Genomic DNA, 24,268 nt, shown 5'->3' with positions numbered 1-24,268 from the left:
AGAAATAACATTGAGATGGTAGAAAGATGACCATTAAAGTAGTAGATTTTAATATAGCGGTAGTAAAACCTGTTGTATAGATTTTAGAAATCAGGTAATAGAATCATAAAGTTAAAATCAGATTGGGAGGGGGATTGTTTCACTTAAAGCATTAAATGTTCATTTTTTTAAAGTTTGCTGCTAGGTTAGGATGCATAAATGACTGTCATTTCCTAACATTATCTTTCATTTCTTTTATGAGTAAGACTGTGTAAGTTAACACAAAATATTTTTGGTAAATTGAATTATAAATAGCTAGAATAATTAACTTTTGATTTTAGACAAACATACTACTCTATAAAATTTAATCAATCACAATATGGCAATTAGGGATTTTATTTTTTACCCAAAGAAATGAAAATCTTCTTACCCACATCATCTGTTAAGACAAATAAGACAAAAAGAGGAAACTGGTTCTTCTGGGGCTCTGATTTTTTGGGGGGAATATTTTCAAATGATTTGAAGTATTGAATTCATCAGTCTCATAACCAATAAAATGGTTATTGGTTGGAGATTAAAACTTAAAGATCAGGAATAGGGAAAACAGAAGGGAAAAAAGTCACAGAGGTAGAAATAGAGAAGTTGAATTCAAATTAATTTTTAATTGAGCACTTAACAATGGGCCCTCCAAAATGGCTGATAATACTACTAAAGGTTTAAGTTTAAATAAAGAAAATTAAACCATGTCAATATTATTTCTAAAACATCATTCTAAGTGACCCATTCAAATAGTTTCGTTTCCAGCTAATCTATTTTCACATTATCCAACATGTTTACGAGGTACCCACTACCTTACCAGGCACAGCAGATCACAGATGATGAACATGGAGCACAGAGTTTCATAGGAGCTTGATCACATGTGTTCCTAGGCTGAAAAGGCCTTTCTTTGTACCTCTTGGGAGGTGAGGTATGTGGCTTAGTGATTTAAGCACAGGCACGCATAAATCAAATAGGTTTAGGTTCAAATTCCAGCTCTAGTGTTTAATTTCTGTGTGATCTTAGGAAAAACACTCCAGTCTCTCTGAACCTCAGTGCCCCATCTGGAAAATCAGAGTAATACTTACCTCATACAGCTGTGAGGTTAATTAACATTGTGTATTGTAAAGCACAATAGTGGAGCCTAAGGAGCACTATGTAAATGGATGCTGGGATTACTCAGCGTGGGCTCTAGTAGGATAGACAGACCATGGGCTTCCAAATCTGGGCAGCAGCGTCAGACTCTTAACACCCATATGAACCCTATGTGATTCAGTTCACTGGCATGCATCCTGTCTCCCCCATTCACTACACCTCACGTATCAAGGAGATGAGGGGCCTTTCCCAAGGAGATGGCCCCACAGAGCTTTTTGGCATCCTGGAATCCTAGGCATTGTTTAGGTTGGGGGCCTGTACAACACTGGCATTTATCACCAAGAAGCACTTGTTACAAAGGAGATGGGGTAAGGAAAGATGAGGAACTGATCAAGTAGATTAATGGAAAAAATTTAACTTATAAAACCCATTAAAAATTAAGAAATACACCACATTTCTTTATTTTCAACAATGTGTACACATACACATTCAGGTTTTTCTTTTGATTGATACTAATTTACCTCTTTGTTAATGATGGCAAAGTTTTGTTTAACTGCTGAACTGGTTCTTTGGGGTTGGGGAGGATTTTCCAGAGATCTATTAAATATGTGAAGTTCCTTAACTAGGAGTGTAGAGGAACAAGTATTGTTTAACCCCAGGAACAAAGTTGCCAATCACCACCAGTCTCCCTTCCCCCTTTTTTTAGAATACAGAAGTTGGTGCATCATCTCGAGTATTTGGGCTCATCCTTGCCATGTTCACAGCAATTGTTTTATTAGGCATTTTATAGCTGTAATTTTTTTAACGTATATTATTTTAACCTATCAAATTGATCTCTAATCTCACCTAGACAATTCTAAATGTTAATTTTTTTATTCAACTTTAAATTTGTTCACATCTTTGTTCTCAACTACAATACTTAGGTATGATTTTTCATGTCAGTCTCTTTTTCCTTTTAATGGATGCTCTGACTGCCCTAGCAAAGTCTGTCCTTATTTTAATTCCCTTCATTTTATAACTAGCCCCTGGAATACTTATGTACTTTCTTTTAAATTTTGTCCATATTCAAACTTCATACATTAAACATTAGCTGTGTATCATTTTATACATGAGAGTCATTTCTCTGAATTATTTTTACTTTAAAAATATGGGAGATTAAGACAAATTTCTGAGTCCTACTCCATTGCCGCCTTGTTGTGCTTTATTAATCTGAGATTTTAGTCCTGTTACTAAAGAATTCTAAACCTCTGAGTTGCACTGTAACTGGTGACAAGCCTGTTAGGCTCTGACTCCCTTTCTCCAGGATTTCTTGGTGGAGAACAGGCCCTTTAAGCAAGACTCTGTAAGACACAAGATCCCACATCTATCTGTCTAGATTTTCTTTTCATTTTTGGATTTGGAGCCTAATTACATAAATTATGAAAGCAGGAGGAGAAGGCAGCTTCCACAGTTTTGGTTCATTGCCTTCACAGCATGGAAGGCAAGAAGCAAGCGCAAGGAGTTACAGCCCTGTAACCTCAGCAGAGAAAGGAAGTCGGAAGAAACTGGGCTGGAGAGAGGTGTCAGCCATTTTTCACTCCCCTTAAGAGGCAGGTGGCCTTTAAATGTACTCTCTACCTTCAGGAGGAAAATTTGTATAATACACTTACAGAAGCCTGTGCTGCCTTGTGGTTAGTTCCAAAACACCTCACAAGGTGTCCTGTGTAATATGAAACTGGGAGGAGACAACATGGTGAGGTGGGGCTTTGTGAAACCATAAACATCTTAGTTATGTAAAGTTAGATCATGTTCAATGTTTATATATTTGCTTGCTAATTGTTGGTTGTTATCATGTCAAAACATAAATTAACCCCCCCTTTTCCTAATGGAACATATAATCCTTTATACAGGGTGGTAGTATTTGGGAAGAACCCTACTCTTTAACAGGGGAGACCATTGCAATAGATTTTCATGAGGGTTATGTAAAAAAGTGATCCCCCTAAAAATTATGTCTACCTAAGATACTATATAAACAGTTTGGAGATTTGGAGTGAGTCTCTGATGGTCTTTGGGTTTGTTAAAAACTTTTAGCAGGTTCCTATCAGTAGTAATGTGTACACCATATTTCATCTAAAGTTGCATTTCAGATTGAATTCCTTGATAAACTACTGTGTCCAGGGGTAAGATGAATCACTTTTCCTGCTTTTTGTGCTATGCGGCTTTAAAAAAAAAAAAATGCCTTACTTCTCATTTAACTTTTAGTGTATTTCCCCCATCTCCATTTCCCATTATTTTGTTCTCATACCACACGTTTCCTATACTGTTCCTGTTCTTACTTAACACCACAGTGTATCCCCACAAATCTCTGAGCTCACACTGTGCTCTATTACTTACTTCCCTTTCAATTAGATCTGTGTTAGTCAATATCTCTCAATTCTCTTGGCAATTTATTCTTTTATGCAAACTATAGAAAAATAGGACTTGCATATCTTAAAAATTTGATGTAAACAAAAAGCAATGTTATGAAGTTACTGTTCATAATTACAAAATTATACTTTAAATACAGATGTTATTTAAAATCCCTTTCATTATGAGAAGGGTATTACAATGCAAGTAATTCACATTAAAAGGCATTCTATTCAAATAGATGTGTTTATTGGTGGGGTCAGTTTTGCCAGTGTTTTAATTCACATGTAATTCATGTAGACCCTGTGGTAACAACAGCTAATACTACTACTTTAAAAGTGATAAACTATTTCCACTTATATGCTCTGTGGTATTTTATAGTCCTCAAATTTTATATTCCTTTACAGAAAAAAAAAAAAAGCATAGAGATAAACTGCAATTTGCCACAACACATTTCCTCCAAATCTTAGATAGTATAAAACACAAGACATTTTTTCCACACTCTATACTTTTATAGAACAACCAGATTTGTAATTGATTTCTTTATTTTATTTGATTTATCAATATACATGGCAGCTTTCTCAAATCTCAAAGTTCCAAAAGTATGTAATTTTAAAGGTGAAAAAAAAATCATTTTTCTTTAGATGTCATATTCCTAGAGAGCTATTAAAGTCTATTTATAAACAAAAATAATTGATAAACTAACACACTTTAGAAATCAAAATATCTTAAATTATTTTAAGTGAATACAAGATATGTCTTTTTAATTAACTATCATAGTTAAATTTAATATCACAAAACAAATGACTTGTCCTCACTAATTTCTCAAGTGGGGTAAAGTCATTGGGTTTTACACTTAATATAAGTTTTAAATGTGATTATTAAATGATAATATCTTATCAATTATAGGAAATATTCATTTATAGGAATTTCCTTAGGTCCATCAATGTTTTTAGGCCAAGTGTGAGCCCATGTCAACCTTCAAGTTTAGAGTCAATGCACCTAACCTGCCTAATAAAGCATGTCAATTTAAGAATATGAATTTCACTGATAAGGGGGAATAAACAGTGGCTAAATCACTGTTCAACTTAACAAAAAAAAAAAATGGGGATAAAAGTAGATGAGAGTTTCAAAAAACTAATTACCTAAAAAAAGTTTTAAAAATGAACATGAATGGCCAATGATACTGGATTTAAAACTTCACAGGATAACCTTAAAAAAAAAAAAATCCCACATAGAAATAGTAAAGTTATCACCTTATGATAAAAAAAAAAAAACCTAAGGTTTAATAGTCATTGGAGGAGTAACAACCACTGGTAGTCTACATTGAAAAGTAATTTTAATCATAGCTAAAACAAACTAAAATCAGAGAATTCTATTAAGAAATAACAAAAATGATAAACATTTAATAACACCTAAAATGTAGATACTTAAGATCCTAAACAAAAATATTAAAGGTAAAAGGGCCTTGAAATTTTTTCCCAACAATCCATCTTATAAATTTCTAAATAACTCATATCCTTTGCTTTGGTGTTTTTTGTCTGCTATCAACTAAACATAGTACAGTAGAAAATCACTTATGTTCTTTTCAAATGCTTGGCATTATAATGTGATCTCATATCTTTCCTCAAATTAAACTTTGCTCCACATATTCCACATGTATACAGATGAACATCCATGTGCTGTTCCAACTGTTCATTATTTGGGAATATCTGAAAGCAGACCTGGCATATCGTCTCACCAGCAGATAAATGAGAAATCATATGCCGTACATGGTCATGTTTTCTGAAGTTTCCTTGATCACAAATGGAACAGACATACCTGGCCATGCCTTTGTGCATATCATTGTGCAGTCGCAACTGACGCTCTCTTAAAAACTGCTTTCCACATGTCTGACACACAAACTGTTTTTCCTTAGTATGAACAGTATAGTGTTCTCTTAAGTGACACCGCTGATAAAATCCTTTCCCACACAGATTACAAAAATGCTTTCGCCTGTGATCTCTTTCGTTCTCTTCCATGATGGCACTCTTAAACACATCCTGGTCTAGGCAGCTAGACATATGTTCCATCACTAGATTTTCGGTCTCAAAACGTTGGCCACAATTAGGACATCGAAAAGGACAGGCGGAGTGTTTGAACAACTGCTTTTTTTGCATACTGTTTATCTGGAAATGGTTGTCCCTAAAATCATCCAACATTTCCACAAACATATCTCTTATTTCCGACTGCTCGTCGGGATTCTCTTCCATGTCCATCTTCTCCTCCGCGTTGCCCAGCCCGTTCATTGTCAGATCCTGGGGTTCCCCACATCTCTGGGCATGTTCCTGAAGCTGCCTCCCCTTAACGAGGATCTGTCCGCACTTGCCACACGCACAGATGTTTTCAATGTGTTTGGCTAAGTAATGAGACGACAGGTCCTCCTCTGTTATTGTGAGTCCGCAGAGCTCACAGGACGCGTTTTCCGGATCCTCTTGTACCGGACTGCTGTTGTTAGGGGGCCTCAGACTTTCTAAACCACCTCTTTCATCAGCAGCTATCGACATCCGAGGTTTGAGAGACTTCCTACCGCTTTTCTTAATACCGATATCCTCTTCGACGTAGTATCTATAAAAGGGCTCTTCGGGCTCATCTTCTAATTCGTCGTTGTCGGTGGACTCATTACAGTCTTTGTCAGTCACTTTAATAATGTTAAAGTCTTTCAGTTCATCTGTGGGAATATCTTCGGGCTCCATCTTGATGATGATTCTTTTCCTCTCAGCAGCTCTGCTTTTTTCCTCGCCGGCTAGCTCAGACTCCACTGTGCTACTTTTTCGGCTTCCGGTGGTTGAAGTCGAATCATCAGCAGCCTGGCTGGTGTCTCCTCTGTACTTGTCTGTCTGTGTGGAAAATGCTTTGGAAGACTCCTTTTCGCCAAATTCGGCTTTGATAGTGCCATCTTTTCCATCCCTAATGTCGACTATTCTGTGATAGGACCTTGTGTTCTGGTATGAATGTCTATTAGTACAGGTCAGCACATGCTCATCTAACAATTTTTCACAGCTAAAGCCAAACCCACAACTATCACAGGTGAAACTCCGTCCAAAGCGCCGTGACACACGTTCCTTTGGAGTTGATAATTTGGACACAGAACTTTTCTTACATACATCAAACAGTGGTTCGGGAAAACTGCCTAGCTGTAAAGACTCGTCATCGGGCTCTCTGTTGTGTGGAGTATTTACTGTTGAACTTGGCTCCGCACACCACCGGTTGGCCTCACTGCCATTTCTAGCCACTGTATCTTCATACATCCTCACCCCAAATATCATTTTGCTGTTCTGTTTGCTGGAAGCAGAGGATGAACACTTTGAGCTCGAACAGTCTGCATCCTGTATGTCTTCTAAGCAGTCAGGAACGTTGTACAGCTGCAGGTAGTTCATTGCCACCTTAAACTGCTCAAAACTGGAGGGAGCCGTCATAATTTTTCCCAAGTACATAAACTGCAAAATGAGATCAAAACACTCGGCACTAATTTTCATGTTGCTGAGATTCAGTTGTGCGGTACTGTGCTGATGGTTCATGAAAAACATTCTAAAATAGGAGCTACAGGCAGCCAGAACGGCTTTGTGCGCTTGGAAGTAAATGTCGTCGATGGCAATGCAGCAGTCACAGAGAAAACCCCACTCCCTCTGGTTGTTTAGCTGCTGGAGGACGTAGCTGCTGTGGCTGGGCTTTGCCATCTTCTATTACCGAGAGACCTATGTGACACAAGAATAGTAGAGTCAGACAAGGTAACTTTAGAAAAGGACCTGAAAAGGAGGGTCGCTTTGATCGCACATTGGGACTTGGGCGATTTGGCTATCACAATAAAGGGATATATAAATAGCTCTTCATTCTAATGTAGCAGAACTCAGTTACAGACATCCAAATCATCTTTCAGACGTGAAGAGGACGGTAACCCAGCCATTTAGTCAAGCTTCTCATTTTGGTTTTAAGAAATAGAAGCTAAAGCATCCAAAGCAAAAACCATCATTTTGGTTTCATCACAACTCTATGGGGGAAAATGTATGCTAAATGTGAAAGGAAAAAGTTTAAAAGTATCTGAAAGATCCAAACAGTGAAAGTAAATAAAATAGCAACTTAAAAGAAAAGTACATAACTGCAGAATATTAAAGTCTCACAAAATTGCTACTAAGGAACTATTGTTCATTTTTTAAAAAAGATTATTTATTTATTTGACAGACAGAGATCACAAGTAGGCAGAGGCAGGAAGAGAGAAAGGGGGAAGCAGGCTCCCCACTGAGCAGGGAGTCAGATGCAGCTGATCCCAGGACCCTGAGATCGATCATGACCTGAGCCGAAGGCAGAGGCTTTAACCCACTGAGCCACCCAGGCGCCCCAGTATCGCTCATTTTTTAAGGGTGATGAGTGTATTTTAAGAGTCCCTATCTTTTAGTTATACATACTGACATATTGATAGATGAAATTATATAATCTAAAATACACTAGAAAATAACCTAGTGAGGTGGGTGTGGGGGCTACAGATGATACAAGATTGGCCATGTGCTGATAATTACTGAGTCTGGGAGACAGGTATAGTTAATTCTATTTTTGTATGTTTGAAAATTTCCATAGAAAAATTCCATTTAAGATGCTTATTATATTGGGGTGCCGGGGTGGCTCAGTGGGTTAAGCTCAGGTCATGATCCCGGGGTCCTGGGATCGAGCCCTGTATTGGGCTCTCTGCTCAGCAGGGAGCCTGCTTCCCCCCTCTCTCTCTGCCTGCCTCTCTGCCTACTTGTGCGCTCTCTCTGTCAAACAAATTTTAAAAACCTTAAATAAAAAATAAATAAAATAAAATGCTTATATTATATGGAAATGGCAACAAGTAAATAGGTTTGATCAATGCTCTTCCCTTGATTACTGGAGAAGCAATCAGTCTGTAGAGTCAGAATATGTCTTATATTGCTGGGCATGTACTTTAGGGAATAACAAAGCAATGGATCCGTTAGGGAAAGAGGTGTCTATCCTCAAAAGGTAAATTTTTCCTCATTTTTTTAATTACCAAAAAAGAGTATACAAAGTAACATGTGCAAAAAATTCAAATATATAAAGTAAATAGAATAAAAACACACTTAGGTCACATACCTCTTCCCAGAGGTAACCTTTCCAAACACTCTGGATTGTGTATCTTCAGTTCTGTTTATATGTATCTATACAGAGTCAATAGATATTGAGTATCTACTCAATATCAAAATCATACAGCAAGAGCAAATGGAAGCCTAGGCACATAGTCTTTGTTCTTGCTGTATGATTTTTTTAAAAAAAAGATTTTATTCATTTGAGAGAAAGAGAGAGCACAAGCAAGGGGAGCTACAGGCAGAGGGAAAGGGAGAAGGAGGCTCCCCAGAGAGCAGGGAGCCCAATGTTGGGCTAGATCACAGGACCCTGGGATCATGACTGGAGCAGAAAGCAGATGCTTAACCAACTGAGACAGGCAGGCTTCCCCTAAATGGTATCATTTTATATATACCTTTCTGCAACTAGTTTTCTTCACTGAACATATGGTAGACACTATAAATATTATTAATGTAGTGAGTTGACTTTGGGAAAAGAGGGAGAGAAAAACATTAAAAGCATTAGAAGCCCTATCCATTATATTGTAAAACTAAAATAAGATCCAATTTTAGCCTCAATTTTTAATCTGTATATATAAAACTTCAGAATCTATCTTCTAGTTAAAAGTAAGTTCCTACACAATCTGAGCATAAAAAGAACATTTAACAAGCTGTTCAGAGAAATAAAATGTTCAGTCTTCAGTCCCCAAACCCTTGAATCCCTACGGTGGTAATTAAGAGGTATCTACGCTTATTTCCACGTGCTTTTTATCTGTTCGCCACAGACTATATGTGGATCACATATCCCTTCTCCCCACTACCTAAGGACCTATCCTACCTCCTTCTTCCTGTTCTTCCTATCTAATGACAGAAAGTTGCATAGCCAGGGATGTACCTCTAGTGAAAGGAAGGTAGCCTATAATGAAACCTACTGTCTTCTTAAAATTGCAACGATTATTAACCACTTTTGTAAGGCAGGGCAAACATGTCACATAGGTACAATCTTTCAACCTTTTCAAGCTTCTATAAATCAGGTTTCTGTACTTAATGCTAGGTATGTACCTAGAGACAAAAGGCAATATATGCACAAAGATATTCATCAATAATCTGAAATGCCTGGTAATAAGGGAGTTGTAAGTGAACCAAGGTAAATCAACCTTTACCAAGGTAAATCCACTACCTAAAATTCACGGTCATGTGGTCTTTAAAAATTATGTAAAACGAATCCAAACAACAATAAAATGAAAACACACACACACACACACACACACACACACAAATGCTGACCCCAAGCCCATTTTTTTTTTTAAAGATTTATTTATTTATTTATTTGACAGAAATCACAAGTAGTCAGAGAGGCAGGCAGAGAGAGAGGAGGGGAAGCAGGCTCCCCGCTGAGCAGAGAGCCCAACGCAGGGCTCGTTCCCAGGACCCTGAGATCATGCCCTGAGAAGAAGGTGGAGGCTTTAACCCACTGAGCCAAGCCACCCAGGCACCCCCAAGCCCATTTTATTTAAGAGGAGATTTCTAAGTCTATAGTCATTTTGTGGGACTCAGAGAGAACTTTGAGTAATAAAGAGAAAGAGGCAGAAGGATAGACATCTCAAAACAATTTTTAGTAGTAAGAGTTGTTAAAAAATGAAACAAACTCTTTTGGAGAACAGTGGATGCCCTGCATGGAAGATGGATGAAAAGTTGTTGAGGACAGTATGATAGAAGGAAAAGAACACAGGCTTTGGGGGCACCTGGGTGCCTCAGTCGTTAAGTGTCTGCCTTTGGCTCAGGTCATGATTCCAGGGTTCTGGGATCGATCCCTGCATCGGGCTCCCTGCCCAGCAGCCTTCTCCCTCTCCCACTCCCTTTGCTTATGCTCCCTCTTTCACTGTCTCTCTCTGTCAAACAAATAAATAAAAATTAAAAATCTAAAAAAAAAAAAAAAGAACACAGGCTTTGGATCTGAGAGTCCTAAGTTTCAATCTGCCTTTGCCACCTTATTTATCTTCACAGACCTCAAGTTTCCTGAATTGTCACAGTGGGAATAATAAAAGGTCAAATACCCTATCAAACATGAGGAGTCATAGAAGCAACGTGTAAAACTATATTTCCTGACATGTGATAACTAATGGAAGTCAGACTGGAAGTTGCTTATTCAAGCATCAGGAGCTATGCTTGATTAGATAACCTTAAAATTTCCTTCCAAATGGAGGAGTCCTGCAGAAGAAAGCCAGCAGTTAATACATAAAGACTTTCAGGTTTTAAATCTCCTGTGCTTAAAATAATGATATAAAGAGCTTAAAAGTTCCAAGAACTCTTCTATTCTAAGCTAAATGCAAAGCAGTTTTATGGCCAGCCACCAAGCCTGGTGCAAAGACATACACCACCACCACGACAGGCACCGCTACCACGACAGGCACCGCTACCCCTGGAACCATGGTTCAGTTCCGTTGGTAAAAAGACAATCTGTGTTAACATAAAACACGAACACAAGAGCACCAAGGGCATTTTCCTTGCAACAAACATGCACGGAGCACTTCAGGCGCCAGACACTGCATGAAGTACCAAGGACTGGCAACAGCCACGAGCACTGAGCATTCTGCCACCTTGAGGACACACCCCTGAGGGGAGTCTTGACTTATTCCGCATTAGTGACTTCACTCAACATGTACGGATTTGGTGAAGTGCCTCCTTTGTGGAAGAAGGCATCACGCTCTGGTGACAAGAACCAAGGGCTCCGGGTCAGAAAGGCACGGGTGTGAATCCCACTGTCTTCAGCCATCTCTCTCCATCCCTGCCTTCCTCTCAGGGCTTGGGGTGGAACAAAATTCTGCTAACACTACTTCTACAGCTTCTAGGCTGCCCTGGAACTGTAGTGTTGTCCCCAGTGGCATTGTGCAAACATCCATGTTCCAGTAAACCGGACTTTAAAAGGTGAAATAACTATTTTTTTTTTTTTAGATTTTTATTTATTTACTTATTTGACAGAGAGAGAGAGATCACAAGTAGGTGGAGAGGCAGGCAGAGAGAGAGGGAGGGAGAGAGGAAGCAGGCTCCCTGCAGAACAGCCTGATGCGGGGCTCGATGAGCCACCCAGGCGCCTCAAGGTGGAATAACTTTTAGTAGCAGTCCTAAACCCAGTAGTCCCAACAACTTTGTTCTTGTTATACCTCACTCAGAAAAACTTGGAGAGGGCCTAATAATACAAAACAAAACAAACCCCCAAAACACAGAAAAGAAAAAAAGAAAGGAAGCAGGGCACAGAACCAGGGGTGAGGGATCTGAATTCCTATGAGACTTTTAGCTTGTTATCCCTTGAGAATAATTTTTGCATTAAAATTTTAAATATTCATTCACTTATTAAAAACAATTTCACTGGGACGCCTGGGTGGCTCAGTTGGTTAAGCAGCTGCCTTCAGCTCAGGTCATGATCCCAGTGTCTTGGGATCAAGTCCCACATGGGGCTCCTTGCTCAGCAGGGAGCCTGCTTCTCCCTCTGCCTCTGCCTGCCATTCTGTCTGCCTGTGCTCGCTCTCCACCCCCCCCCCCGATAAATAAAAACTTTAAAACAAACAAACAAACAATTTCACTCTGGGTGCCTGGGTGACTCACTCAGTGGGTTAAGCCTCTGCCTTTGGCTCAGGTCATGATCCCAGGGTCCTGGGATCCAGCCCGCATCCGGCTCTCAGCTCAGTGGGAAGCCTGCTTCCTTCCCCTCTCTGCCTGCCTCTCTGCCTGCTTGTGATCTCTCTCTCTCTGTCAAATAAATAAATAAACTCTTAAAGAAAGAAACAAACAAAAAAACCAATTTCACTCAAATTCCAAAAGTTTTCTCCTTTCAATTTTTTGATATTCTTAAACAGTTCTACCAAAAAAACCTTAATTTTATCTTACAGTAAAGCTTGCAAATGTTTTAAGTACTGCTTATATTTTAGCTCCTGTTTTTAATTCCAGTAATATCCAGTGTTATACTAGTATATACAAGTTAATATCCAGTGTTATACTAATTTCAGGTGTGCAATTTAGTGATTCAATACCTACACACAACACCCAGTGCTCATAAAGGTTCCCTCCTTAATCCCCATTCCCTATTTAACCCATTCCCCACAATGACCTGTCGGGTAACCCATCAGTTTTTTCCCTAGCGTTGAGAGTCTTGTTTCTTGGTTTGCCTCTCTTTTTCTCCCTTTGTTCACTTGTTTTGTTATCTCAAATTCCACATATGAATAAAATCTTCTAGCATTTGCTTTTCTGATTTATTTCACTTAGAATATGCTCTCTAGCTCCATCCATGTCACTGCACGTGGCCAGATTCCATTCTTTTTCATGGTTGAATAATATTCCATTGTGTGTATATATACCGTATCCTGCATCCTCTTTTTTTTTTTTTTAAAGATTTTATTTATTTATTTGACAGACAAAGGTCACAAGTAGGCAGAGAGAGGAGGAAGCAGGCTCACTGCGGAGCAGAGAGCCTGATGCAGGGCTTGATCCCAGGACCCTGGGATCATGACCTGAGCTGAAAGCAGAGGCTTTAACCCACTGAGCCACCCAAGTGCCCTGATCCTGCATCCTCTTTATCCCTTTATCAGTCGATGGACACTTGGGCTGCCTCCACATCTTGGCTATCATAAGTAATGCTGCTATAATCACAGGATTACATATTTCTCTTTGAATTAGTGTTTCTGTATTCATTGAGTAAACACCAAGAAGTACAACTGCCGGTACAGGGTAGCTCTATTTTTAACTTTTTGAGGAACCTCCATACTGCTTCCCACAGTGGCGGCATCAGCTTGCATTCCCACCAACAGTACACAAGGATGTAGTTGTTCTTGTCTTTATAACTGAAATCTGTGACTGCTTTTGTGTTACTAGCTGTATCACTGGTGAAATAAGTTTATTACAGCTAGAAGTCAAGTACTTCAGGAGAGCAGGACCTCAAATGTGATCCAAAGCCAGGGTTCTAAGGCCAGAAGGGTATCTGTATGCATGCAGTTCTCCCAGAAGAGAAAGGAGTTAGGTGATGCAAAACATTTTACACTGAATTTTTAAATTTTTAGTTTGAAAGCTTCATCTCATTCAAAGGCAGCTGCCAAGCACATTCAGTATATTAATTTAGATACCCACAGATGTTTAGAGAGATCTGATCTGGTCCAACATTCTTATTTCATAGAGGGGGCAAAGATCTAAGACTGTTAAATTGTGTTCAAGGGGGTAGTTAAGTGTGGTAAAGTAGGTACTAGGATTACAGGATGGAATTCTGACCACCCAGGTGGATACCAACCACTTGGGACTCTGTAATGTGCCTTCCTGCAAAGAACACACAGCAGGGACTGGGCAGTCGTCCTCACAACAGGGTTTACTGGCACAAGCCACTACTCACATCTGAACTCTTACCTCTAATGCTGTTTTCTCAGTATGGGTGCCTCCAGTCTTATCCAGTAGACGTGGTCCCTAAATTACAGCATGTAAGCTATTTCAGTAAATTTCTCACCAACACAGTAAGGTATCAGAAATACTTTTCCTTCATCACTATAAATCTCTTAAATTGGCAAAAACAGGTTTGCTGAAACTTTCTTTTCTTTTGCCTCTGCCTTAGTCAAATGATAACTGAAGGGCCTATAAACGAGCATATAAACTGAATGAAGAAGTTACTTACAGTTACAATTTTGGAGTGACTCCTTCTGTAAAGCAAATAATCTCTTTTCAATGTGTGCCATAGACCAAGGAAGCTCCCCTGGGGACAATTTGCATAGCCTCGGTGAGAATCTCCAGCAGAGCCTAGCATTAGACTCTCAATTCAGTGCCCCAATCTCTGAACTACTAACAATTACCTCTGGATCTCCAAGGTCATTTAGGTATATGTACAGTGATTTTCTCATACCTATTTGTGTCTTATATGATTGGATATATGTATATGGATTTAATGTGAATGTTACAGACTATCCTTTTAAAAAGCCTGCCTGGGGCGCCTGGGTGGCTCAGTGGGTTAAGCCGCTGCCTTCGGCTCAGGTCATGATCTCGGGGTCCTGGGATCGAGTCCCGCATCGGGCTCTCTGCTCAGCAGGGAGCCTGCTTCCTCCTCTCTCTCTCTCTGCCTGCTTCTCTGCCTACTTGTGATCTCTCTGTCAAATAAATAAAATCTTTTAAAAAAAAATAAAAAATAAAAAATAAAATAAAAAAAAAAAATAAAAAGCCTGCCTGAAGTGAAATGAAAGGATTTTCTTATGTTAATAAATCAGAGTATCAGAATGTGTCAAACACCTACAACATTCCTAACACTGCATAAAGCACTGTGGTAGAGGGTGGAGAAGGATGGTAAACACAGAGCTAATACCACATGAGAGATTAAATTCTGAACCAAGAAACGATTTGAGAATAATTAAGTATAGCGAATAAAGTTCAGCAAGAGAGGGAAAAGAAAAAATCATGACTGTACTAGAACAGTAGGCTTTAGGAAGGATGTAGGATTTGCGTGAAGCCTTAATGAATGAATAGGATAGAGAAAAACAGAGGGCAAGGGGAAAGGCATTTCAGGTATCTGCATAAGTGTGTAGGTATAAAGAATTGGGAGAGGGGTACACAGCAGCATAAACAAAAGTATGAAAATGTAATGGGAGGGAAAGCAGATATGCTTTACTGGACTGGTAAATGGAGGTTATAAAGGTAGAGTAAATGAAAATCATCATATAACAATAATGGGAATAGCCAGCATTTGTTAAGCCTTAATATCAATGGTCAGACTCCAGTCTAAGCAGGTGTGTGTGTGTGTGTGTGTGTGTGTGTGTGTGTGTATAATGTGCATTGTATGCAATGTTATATAACTTCTGGAAGGCCACAGAAGACTTGGTGGGATTAGAACACAAGCAATATGACTCTTGAGCCTGACAATATGGCAACAGTGATTTTTGTCACCTATAAAAATAAGGTCACGCTGGCGAAATTCTTTCCTAGAATTCCATTTTCTAAAGTATATGGTCCAATGTCTAAGCTTAATTAAGTTCCTTAGGTTTTCTCTTTGAAATTTTCAAGAAGAACCAGTTTTGTAGGTACTTCTAAAGATAATAAGTTTCCCTTCAAGGCACTTAAATGACAGACACAAGGTTAAAAATTTTTTCACTTTTTAGAACAGGCATTCTGGCTGGTTATTAGACTGCAAATTCAGTACTTAGCACAGGAAGTTCTGAAATTATAATTGGGTTATGTTCCAAAACTTTATTTTTAAGTTAGTTATTTGGAACTTGAAACACATATTCCCATAGAAACAATGCTATAAATGGTGAGTCAGTTCTATGTTCACACCCTAAAATCTTTTAAAACCCTAATGTAGCTTTACATCAGTCCTACCAGTGCTACAGGGTGACTTTTATCATTTGTACTAACAGAGGTACCATACAGTAATGCCTACCTCACTGACCTCCAGGTATAAGGATGTGGCTTAATGGCCTCTGTGCCTTTGCCTAGCACACACTGCCCACACAGCTGGCCCCTGACACATGCTTGTTCAAATGAAGTCTTAAAAAGAGCCCAGGAAAGGGCACCTGGGTGGCTCAATGGGTTAAGCCTCTGCCTTCAGCTCTGTCCTGATCTCAGGGTCCTGGGATCAAGTCCCACATCGGGCTCTCTGCTCAGCAGGGAGCCTGCTTCCTCCTCTCTCTGCCTACTTGTGATCTCTCTCTGTCAAATAAATAAAATCTTAAAAAAAAAGAAAGAAAGAAAGAAAGAAAGAGCGAGCCCAGAAAGTAGGCACCAATAGATCTGGATACAAACTTTAACACTTATTTAGCTATGAGGAAACATCTTTACCTCTCTAAACCTGCTTTTCTCATCAATAACAATAATCCTATTCCTCCAGGGTTCTCATATAAATTAGAGAGGACAATTTCTTCTTGTCTTTTTAATCAAGCATAATACAATTTTCCTTAAGTATTAATGTCATCATTGTGAACACAGTTCATGGTATTTATAATGATCAATTTCAACCTGATTCTTTATAGATGAGAAAACAAAATGAGGCCCTAAGAGGTTCAGAGACATGAAAAGGTCACTTCAGTTTTAGTGGCTGACGGCAAAGGCCCTTGGCTCCTCAATCCTGGTCCCCGAGTACAGAACCAACTGGCTGTCTGCTTTCTCCTCTGCATTGTGTTTTGCTGAAATACAAGAGCTATTCAAATTGCCAAGGGCTGTTTGCACCTACACAAAATGGCCCGAGACTGCTGTACTTTGGGAGATTGTGGTTTGTTGGCTGGTTACTATTTTTATGCCTCCTTGCTCGTCAAGCCAACAGCGATCACTTCTGAAAGGGATGCTGATCTCCCGCTGCCTACTATTTCAATCTGTTATGGGTTATGAAATTAGACAAAAACTCACTGAAGCTGAATTTATATAATTTTCAGAGAGGACCTAGGGAAGTAATCTGTAAGATAAGACTTTAATTCCTGCACTTGGTTTCATCTATTTTAATTGCTAATAGGCAATGATCTGCTTTAGCCTTGCTGCTGGCCAGGGGACTGGATAAGCTGAGGTTGCCAACTGAGTGACTTCTGAGTAAGTGCGGTGTTACTACAGGTAAGCTGCTAGGTCTAGGAAATAAATTTATGCATAGAGAAAAGCAAAGGGAACACAGTGGCTTCTGGAATATTTCTCTCTCCCTCCAGGAGAAGAGAAGAGCATGTGGGTGGCTCAACTGATTAAGAACTGGACGCTTGGTTTCACTTGGGTCATGATCTCAGGCTCCTGGGACTGTGCCCTGCATCAGGCTCTTTGCTCAGGATTCCACTGCAGGATTCTCTCCCTCTGCCCCTTTATCCACTCATGCTCACACACAAGCGCTCTCTTAAATACATACATACATACATACATAAACAAATAAATTTTAAAGAAAAAAAGTAGAGAAGTATTTAATCCAGGCAGTCTCTACATTTTGATCTGTTCATCTTAGAGGCAACACGGCATCTTCTGACCACTAGAGGGCACCATGTGAACAGTAGGCTTCTCTCTGCAAGAAGCAGCTTTACCAGGAAGTCACTTTTTTGCACGTGGCATTGGTATTCTTGGTATTCTCAGGGTTCATTTTGTGGAACTTAGATCTATTTATTCCAAAGTGCCTCTGTGACTTTGGGACCCACCTAAATCTGCTCCTTCCCCTGAATTCTCTGTCTCAGCTGGCACTGCCATGAACCAATCACCCAGGCTACTTGGGAGTCACCTGGGACTTCTCCCTCCCTTAATAGTCACCAATTTTCCAGTATTTCTCAAATCTGCCCCACTATTCCATGCCTACCTTCCCTACCCTCCTGAGGCCTCTAACATCACTCCTGAGTTATTACAACAGGCTCCTTAACTGGCTCCTCAAATCCATCCTTCACCCTCAAACAATTAATAAAGAACAAAAATAACAAAAATCAGACCATATCATTCTCCTTCTTAAACCCTTCTATGGTTCCCTTCATGTATCCTCAGGGTAAAGTACGAACTTCTCAGCAAAGCATAGAAAGCCAACAGTGCCCACCCATCTAGTCTTATGTTTGGCTGCTTCTTGCTTCAAACTTCATGTTCAAGCAGCATAAAACCGCTTGCTCTCTCTACTCCAACCGCACCCCCCTCAAGCCCACCTTACTTAATGTACTTCTTATCTCCGTTTTTATTCATGCCGATTGGTGCTTCTGCCTGAACCTCCCACATACCTAAGAATCAGTATATCACCTCCTCCAGAAAACCTGTAGTACCTCCCTCTCCCACTATTCTAGGTTTTGATATTACTCTGTATCATCTCCTTATTTTGCACTTATTTACACTATATTTTCATCATCAGAACAGTAACATAAAGTAGGTGTTAAAGCGCAGACTAACCAGACTGCCTGTGTTCAAATTCTGGCTTTGCCACTTATAGGTATGTGACCTTGAGAAGGCTGCATAAGTAATTTGTGCCTCAATTCTCTCACCGGAGAATGGGGATGATGATCCTTCCTAGGGTGTAGAGTTATCACAAGGCAGTGGCTGTCAGGGAGAAAATGCTAAATAAGAGCTGGCTACTACCGTTATCTGTGTATCTGTGTGTCTGTCCATAGGTCTCACCACTAGATTATGAGCAACCTGAAGGCAAGGCTGTTAGCCTGTTTCTGTGCAATACAGTAAGCATTCAATAAATGCCTCTAAAGAAGCAGCTGGTGAAGCAGCTCTAGGACAATGGGAAGTGCTACCCAGACTCCTTCCCTCAGCAGATACACACAGCTTTTTAATTTGTGTGTTTTTTTCCAATTATAGCTACCTTTTTCTTGTTTAATTCCAACCAAAACCCTGAAAATTTCACTCTCTCATCTAATTAAAAGTCAACAAAATGAAACCAATAAAGAGTATCATAAAAAAGTGTGTTCATTCTAAGAAGCTTAACTCCATTTTTAAGCCTTAAATCTATTTAAGATTTAAGATCCCCTTCATCCCCAGGACCTACCACAGCAAAGCCTCCATGCTTTCATATACGCTATGCCATTCGCTTTGCTTAGAACCTTTTCGATGTCCAGCTCACTCTCTTTGGGAAGCCCCCCAACCCCCACCCATCCCAGGATAATGCAGATGTCCCTCTTCTGTGCTTCCAAACAGCCCCTACCTACAACTATATGGTGACCAAAAAATGTATCATCCAAACTGAATGTTAGGTCTATTACCACACTCTTGGCATGGATTATAATTATGTGGCTCCCCTGCTTTGCTGTAAGCTCCCTGAGATCAAGGCATTGTCTTAGTCATCAAGGTGTCCCTCAGTCTTTAACAATGGCCTGGCATTAAGTGGTATTTGATCAATTTTAAATGAATAAATGTTGAAATAGGCATTTTATCTTACTTACCAATTTCTTCCTTCCTTGTAATCTCTACATCCACCAAGGGGCTCAAAGTCACAACCCTGAGATCGAGAGTCACATGCTCCTCTGACTTCAGCCTGCCAGGCACTCAATTTTTTGCATTATTTGCATTTCTGCACTTAAATTTTTGCATTATTTCAATCATGGCAACTTTTACGTAGTGGTCAAAAATTTACAAAGCAAGTTCCCATACATTAAACAACTGGTTCTCACGACACTGAGATAGGTATTTTCATTATCCTCATTTTGTGAGTAAGGCAACAAGTTTAGTGGTTGTTACTGCAGTGCTCATCTGGCAAGCATAAGATGGGACTCAAACTCTGGAGTCTTGATTCAGAACCCTGAGTTTCAGCTTTTATAAGCCAGACAACACTCTTCCTGGCAATGACTATTAACTGAAGTGCCGCTTTGGAACGTCCTGAGCCTCACAGTCACCCACTCTCACACAGCCCCACATGGCAGGCGGCACGCCATGCCCCTGCCCCATCTCCTCTTCCATCTGCTGACTCCCACAGCCCATCAGAGCAAGCCCTTCCCTAACACTAAAAGATGTCAAGTGGGGACGGAGCTCTTTAGTTACCTTGAAAAAAGGATTATGTGTAGCTCACGTAGATAAGAAATGAAAAATCCGGTTGGTGATTTAATTCATTTTCCAACGTTACTGGGAAAACAATTTTAAACTCAGAGCAGAGCAGTGTAAAAAAAACCATGTCCCCAACACTCAAATAATGTTGTGATTAAACTTCTATGTACTATTTTGGGGCTTCGTTTTCAGAACATCATCAACCACTTCACACTCATTCTAAGATCTCTTGTAGTTCCCATACAAGCCACGATGTAAGTATAGTTAGAAATCTATCTTAAATATGTGCCGTGTCCTCCCATGCCACATCTACAAACTGCAGTCATTAATCCCCCTTCTTCGTTCTAATTCTCTTTCCTTGATGTTTGGCATGCTACCTCTAGATACGGATCAAGGAGAACCCTTCACACCATATCAATACAGGGATGTCTGGGCAGTGGTTTTCATGGCAAGTATAGCCACTCCTTCCCTCCCGACCATGAAATTATTAAACTCTCTACAAATATGAAGCTTTTGGGGGTTTGATGTTGTTGTTGTTTTTTAAAATGAGTTTGGCCAATATAAATCAACCCATCAGAGGCTGGATGGACATCATCATTAGCATGAAAAAGTTTGAGAACGAGACCACGGAAGTAGACTTCATAAGGACAAACTTAAAATAGCAACCCTGTTATATTTAAACACTCACGTCTGTTACTTGATCATAGAATTTTAAACCAGTCCAAGGCAAAACATTCCTTTTCTCCACCTAGTCAATTCTCACCAACCTGAGTAGGGAATAGAGAACATAAGGCCATGAATCATCATCACAGGCCATCCTTAGGCAGGGTGAGGCATATACAACAGCACAGTTATGATCGAATGCTGCCTCTCCTCGTTTTAAACAAGGAATTGATTATTAACAGTTATCTCTGGAATGACTTTCATTTTTGTATTTTATGTACTCTAGTATAGGTTGAATTTTTACAAAAAAACATGGATTTTGTATTTCCATTTTGAGGAAAAAAACAATATACATGAATCACTTAATTTGGTTAACATAAAAGCATATAAGACTAACAATGTTAATATTTCAGGATAAAATATACTAGCACAAGGAAAAAAATATCAGGAGAAAACATCCTGTAGAGACCAAAGTGACCTCTCAAGCAGGTGTTTTTCAAATACAATTTAATTTTTTGGGAAGACAACAGATTACAGCTTAACAATAAAAATCTATGGAAACTTTTCTGCCTTTGTATCCCAAATGGTTGTCTTCCCTTTGGGCCAGAAGGTTAATAGCTAAGGCTTATTAGCACTTTCCTGACTGGAAGAAGAGAGGCCCGGAAAGCAGACACTTCTTTTCTCCCGCACATTAGGATAGGAAATGGTGCTAAAAAGAACACAGAGACACTCTTAAAAAGCTCCATGAACTTATCTTCCTCAGAGACTGGCGAAAGAGAATAAGGAAAGGAAACAGTACAAAATTTAGAACTGTTCCGGTGCCTGGGTGGCCCAGTGGGGTAAAGCCACTCAGGTCATGATCCCAGGGTTCTGGGATCGAGCCCCGCATCAGGCTCTCTGCTCAGTGGGGAGCCTGCTTCCCCCTCTCTCTGTCTCTGCCTGTCACTCTGCCTACTTGTGATCTGTCAAATAAATAAATAAAATATTAAAAAAAAATTTAGCACTGTTAACATGAAATCAAAACACAAGGTCAAGAGCAAGTGACTGAGACTGCACTCCATGCCCCGCTAAGGTCCTGGTTAAATATGGTCTCTTTTTTCTCTGACAATGAGGCACCAGGACTCCCCCACAAACCACCTCCAAAGTAGGCCATCCCACTGTAATGGGAAGAATAGAAAGGCTTCTGGAAAGGCGACTCAACCTGAGTTATTCTACACAGTGAAAATTTGGTCACGATGGAGAAATCTCTTAAAACGAATGTTAAGATATTAAAGAAAAAAGTTCTACTGCAGACGGTCTTTATTGATCTTTGAAAATAGTTTCCCATCCACCAGGTTTCAATTTTCTCTAAGATGAGGAAGCCCCCATCCAGCGCCCAAACCCATTCAGTTATTACTGATACTTCATCAAAGAGTCAGCAAGTGAATCAAAAATAAAGTTTTGAGGTTGTGACGGCCAGCCATCATTCAGGCTTCATCTTTTAGTATCCCAATTCTCCCCATCATATCCATATGCACTGACAAAATTTCACAGACTCAAATTTCTTCCTGTCAAAGGAGAAGGTAGTGATTGCTTTGAAGTTAACATGAGAACTGCATCCTTCACCATTTCTGCTCCAAAGTGCCTTGAACCTCGAACCATGAAACTGATTCTAAGAAGTCTCCTCAAAAAGCCTGGAACCACTCCTCGGGTTCGAGAAAATCGTTCCTGTCGTGAGACAGCGAGACATACGGTACGGAACTACACTCAGGCCAACAGAGAATCTGCGCGTAACCTACCACGTTTAAGCTCGACTGGAGTTATTATTACACACATACAAAATGCCCTGCTGTCCCCAGGAAACATCAAGGACTTTCATCGACATCTCCCCGACGTTCCCAATTTGGAGAAGGTCATGTTAACCTTTCAGATCCTACAGACGCGTTCGTTGATTAATTTACCTAAGGCTGGGAAGGTGGCTGAGCTCAGACCCAAGCCTCCAAGTTTTAGCGGTTATGATTCCCGATCTACGCCCAACGCATTTGCCGAACACTAACAGAACTTCTAGCAAGCGCCCACCACTGGAATCGAAAGCACTTTTTTCCCAGGAAACACATCTTTTCCACCGAAAATTCCCAAACCCGAGACCCACTACTTTTTACTGAACAAAAAGCGTGTGTGCCGGCAAGAGGGGGTGAAAAGAGCGTGGCAAGAATTTGCACGGCTCTTACGCCTCCTCCCTCGGAGCGCGCCCAAGTCTGCGGCCTCGGGCTCCGGGACACTTCCCCTCCCACCCGCCGAGGAGCCGCAGCTGTAAGTTGAGAGAAGCGGGCTCTGGGCACGTCAATCAACCGGGTCCTCCCGCCTCCCGTCTACACCTCCCCTCCCCTCCCCCCCCACCCCAAAAAAATAAAGACAGAGAAAGAAAGGGAAAAGAAGGTAACTAATTTGAGAACTAGTCTCCGCCGGGGCTTCGCCTCCGACCCAGGGAGGCCGCACGTCCCGGACGAGGCGCGCCGGCGAACGGCGGGATCGAGCAGGCGGCCCGGCAGCCGCCCGTCGCCGGGTCCTCGCGGCGCGTCCTCCGCGCCCTGGATCCCCGCACGGGTCGGCACCGCTCCGGCCCCGCACTCCGCCAGGCCCGCGGCCCGCGTCCTCCCGCCCGGGCCAAAGTTGCGCAAATAGCCCCACAACTGGCAGATACTCACCGGCCGCAGCAGGAACCGGGGCTGCGGAGGTTTTAGGGAGTTTAAGGCAAATCAGCCGCGGGAAAGGCGGGCGGAGGTGAAGGGGCCGCGAGCTGCAGTGGCGGCGGCGCGCGGCGTTCGGGCTGGGCTGCGCGGAGAGGCTCTGGCTCTGCCAGGGACTGTGCTGCAACAAAGGACTTCCGCTGCCGCACAGCCGCGCCTGCCGCACCGCACTGAGCCGGCCCCGCTTACGCGGCGACTCCGGGTCTGCCCACCAGTTCGCTGCGGCGTCCGCCAGCCTTCCCCTCCCTCTCGCCCGCCCACCCACTCCGCCGCTGGCTGCTAGGGGCACCCGCGGTCGCCTGTTTGTTTGCAACAAGTTTCTGCGTCGGGCTCCGGGGAGGCTGGCGCAACCCGCACCGCGGGGGCCGGCGCGGCGGCGGCTTTACCACCCCTCTCGCCCCTCTCCCAAGGGTAGGCTTGGGACCTCCTCCTCCTCCTGTTTGCACAGCTGGATGGGACTGGGCTCCTCCCGACTCCCCAAGGGCAGGATGCTGTTTTCCCACTCCGTCCAGATGTCAGACCCCTGCCCCGGAGGGCTCGGCAGCCGAGCCTTCCCTCTCAGTTCGTCCCTGACGTTGTGGGGGCGCCAGCACCCTCGCCCCGTCCCGTGCGCCGCCAGGCGGTCCGGGGTCGCCCATTCCCCGCGCTCCCCCCACTCTGCCTGCCATAGGCCTGTCCGCCTCTGGCCTTGAGTCACTTCCCCCGCCATGCCCCACCCCACCCAGCCCGCCTCCCCTCCCAGGCTCCAGCGGCTCAGCCTCCTTGGCCCCGCGCCCCCACCCCTCTCCCCGCGAACACGCGGGCGCATCCTTCCCCACCCCCACCCCCGAAGTGAGGCACTGCTGT

General features: G+C 41.6%; 1 protein-coding gene across 4 annotated transcripts in view; it reads right to left on the bottom strand.

The window, feature by feature from the left end:
* Positions 1 to 24,268, bottom strand: part of ZBTB1 (zinc finger and BTB domain containing 1) — a 30,365-nt gene that overhangs the window by 3,960 nt on the left and 2,137 nt on the right. The window contains exons 1-2 of one of the 4 annotated variants that reach the window (XM_032344468.1): positions 23,381 to 24,113; positions 5,317 to 7,232 (exon numbers count right to left, since the gene is read on the bottom strand). In XM_032344468.1, the coding sequence (XP_032200359.1) occupies positions 5,317 to 7,214 (1,898 nt within the window). In that variant the 5' untranslated portion in view covers positions 7,215 to 7,232; positions 23,381 to 24,113. Of the gene's footprint in view, positions 1 to 3,722; positions 7,233 to 20,718; positions 20,986 to 23,380; positions 24,114 to 24,268 lie in introns of those variants that run through there. The other 3 variants (XM_032344465.1, XM_032344466.1, XM_032344467.1) reach the window with 3 other exon arrangements.

This window comes from Mustela erminea, chromosome 5 (genome assembly GCF_009829155.1).
Source record: "Mustela erminea isolate mMusErm1 chromosome 5, mMusErm1.Pri, whole genome shotgun sequence".
NCBI lineage: Eukaryota > Metazoa > Chordata > Mammalia > Carnivora > Mustelidae > Mustela > Mustela erminea.
This window is presented reverse-complemented; position numbering and strand designations above follow the sequence as displayed.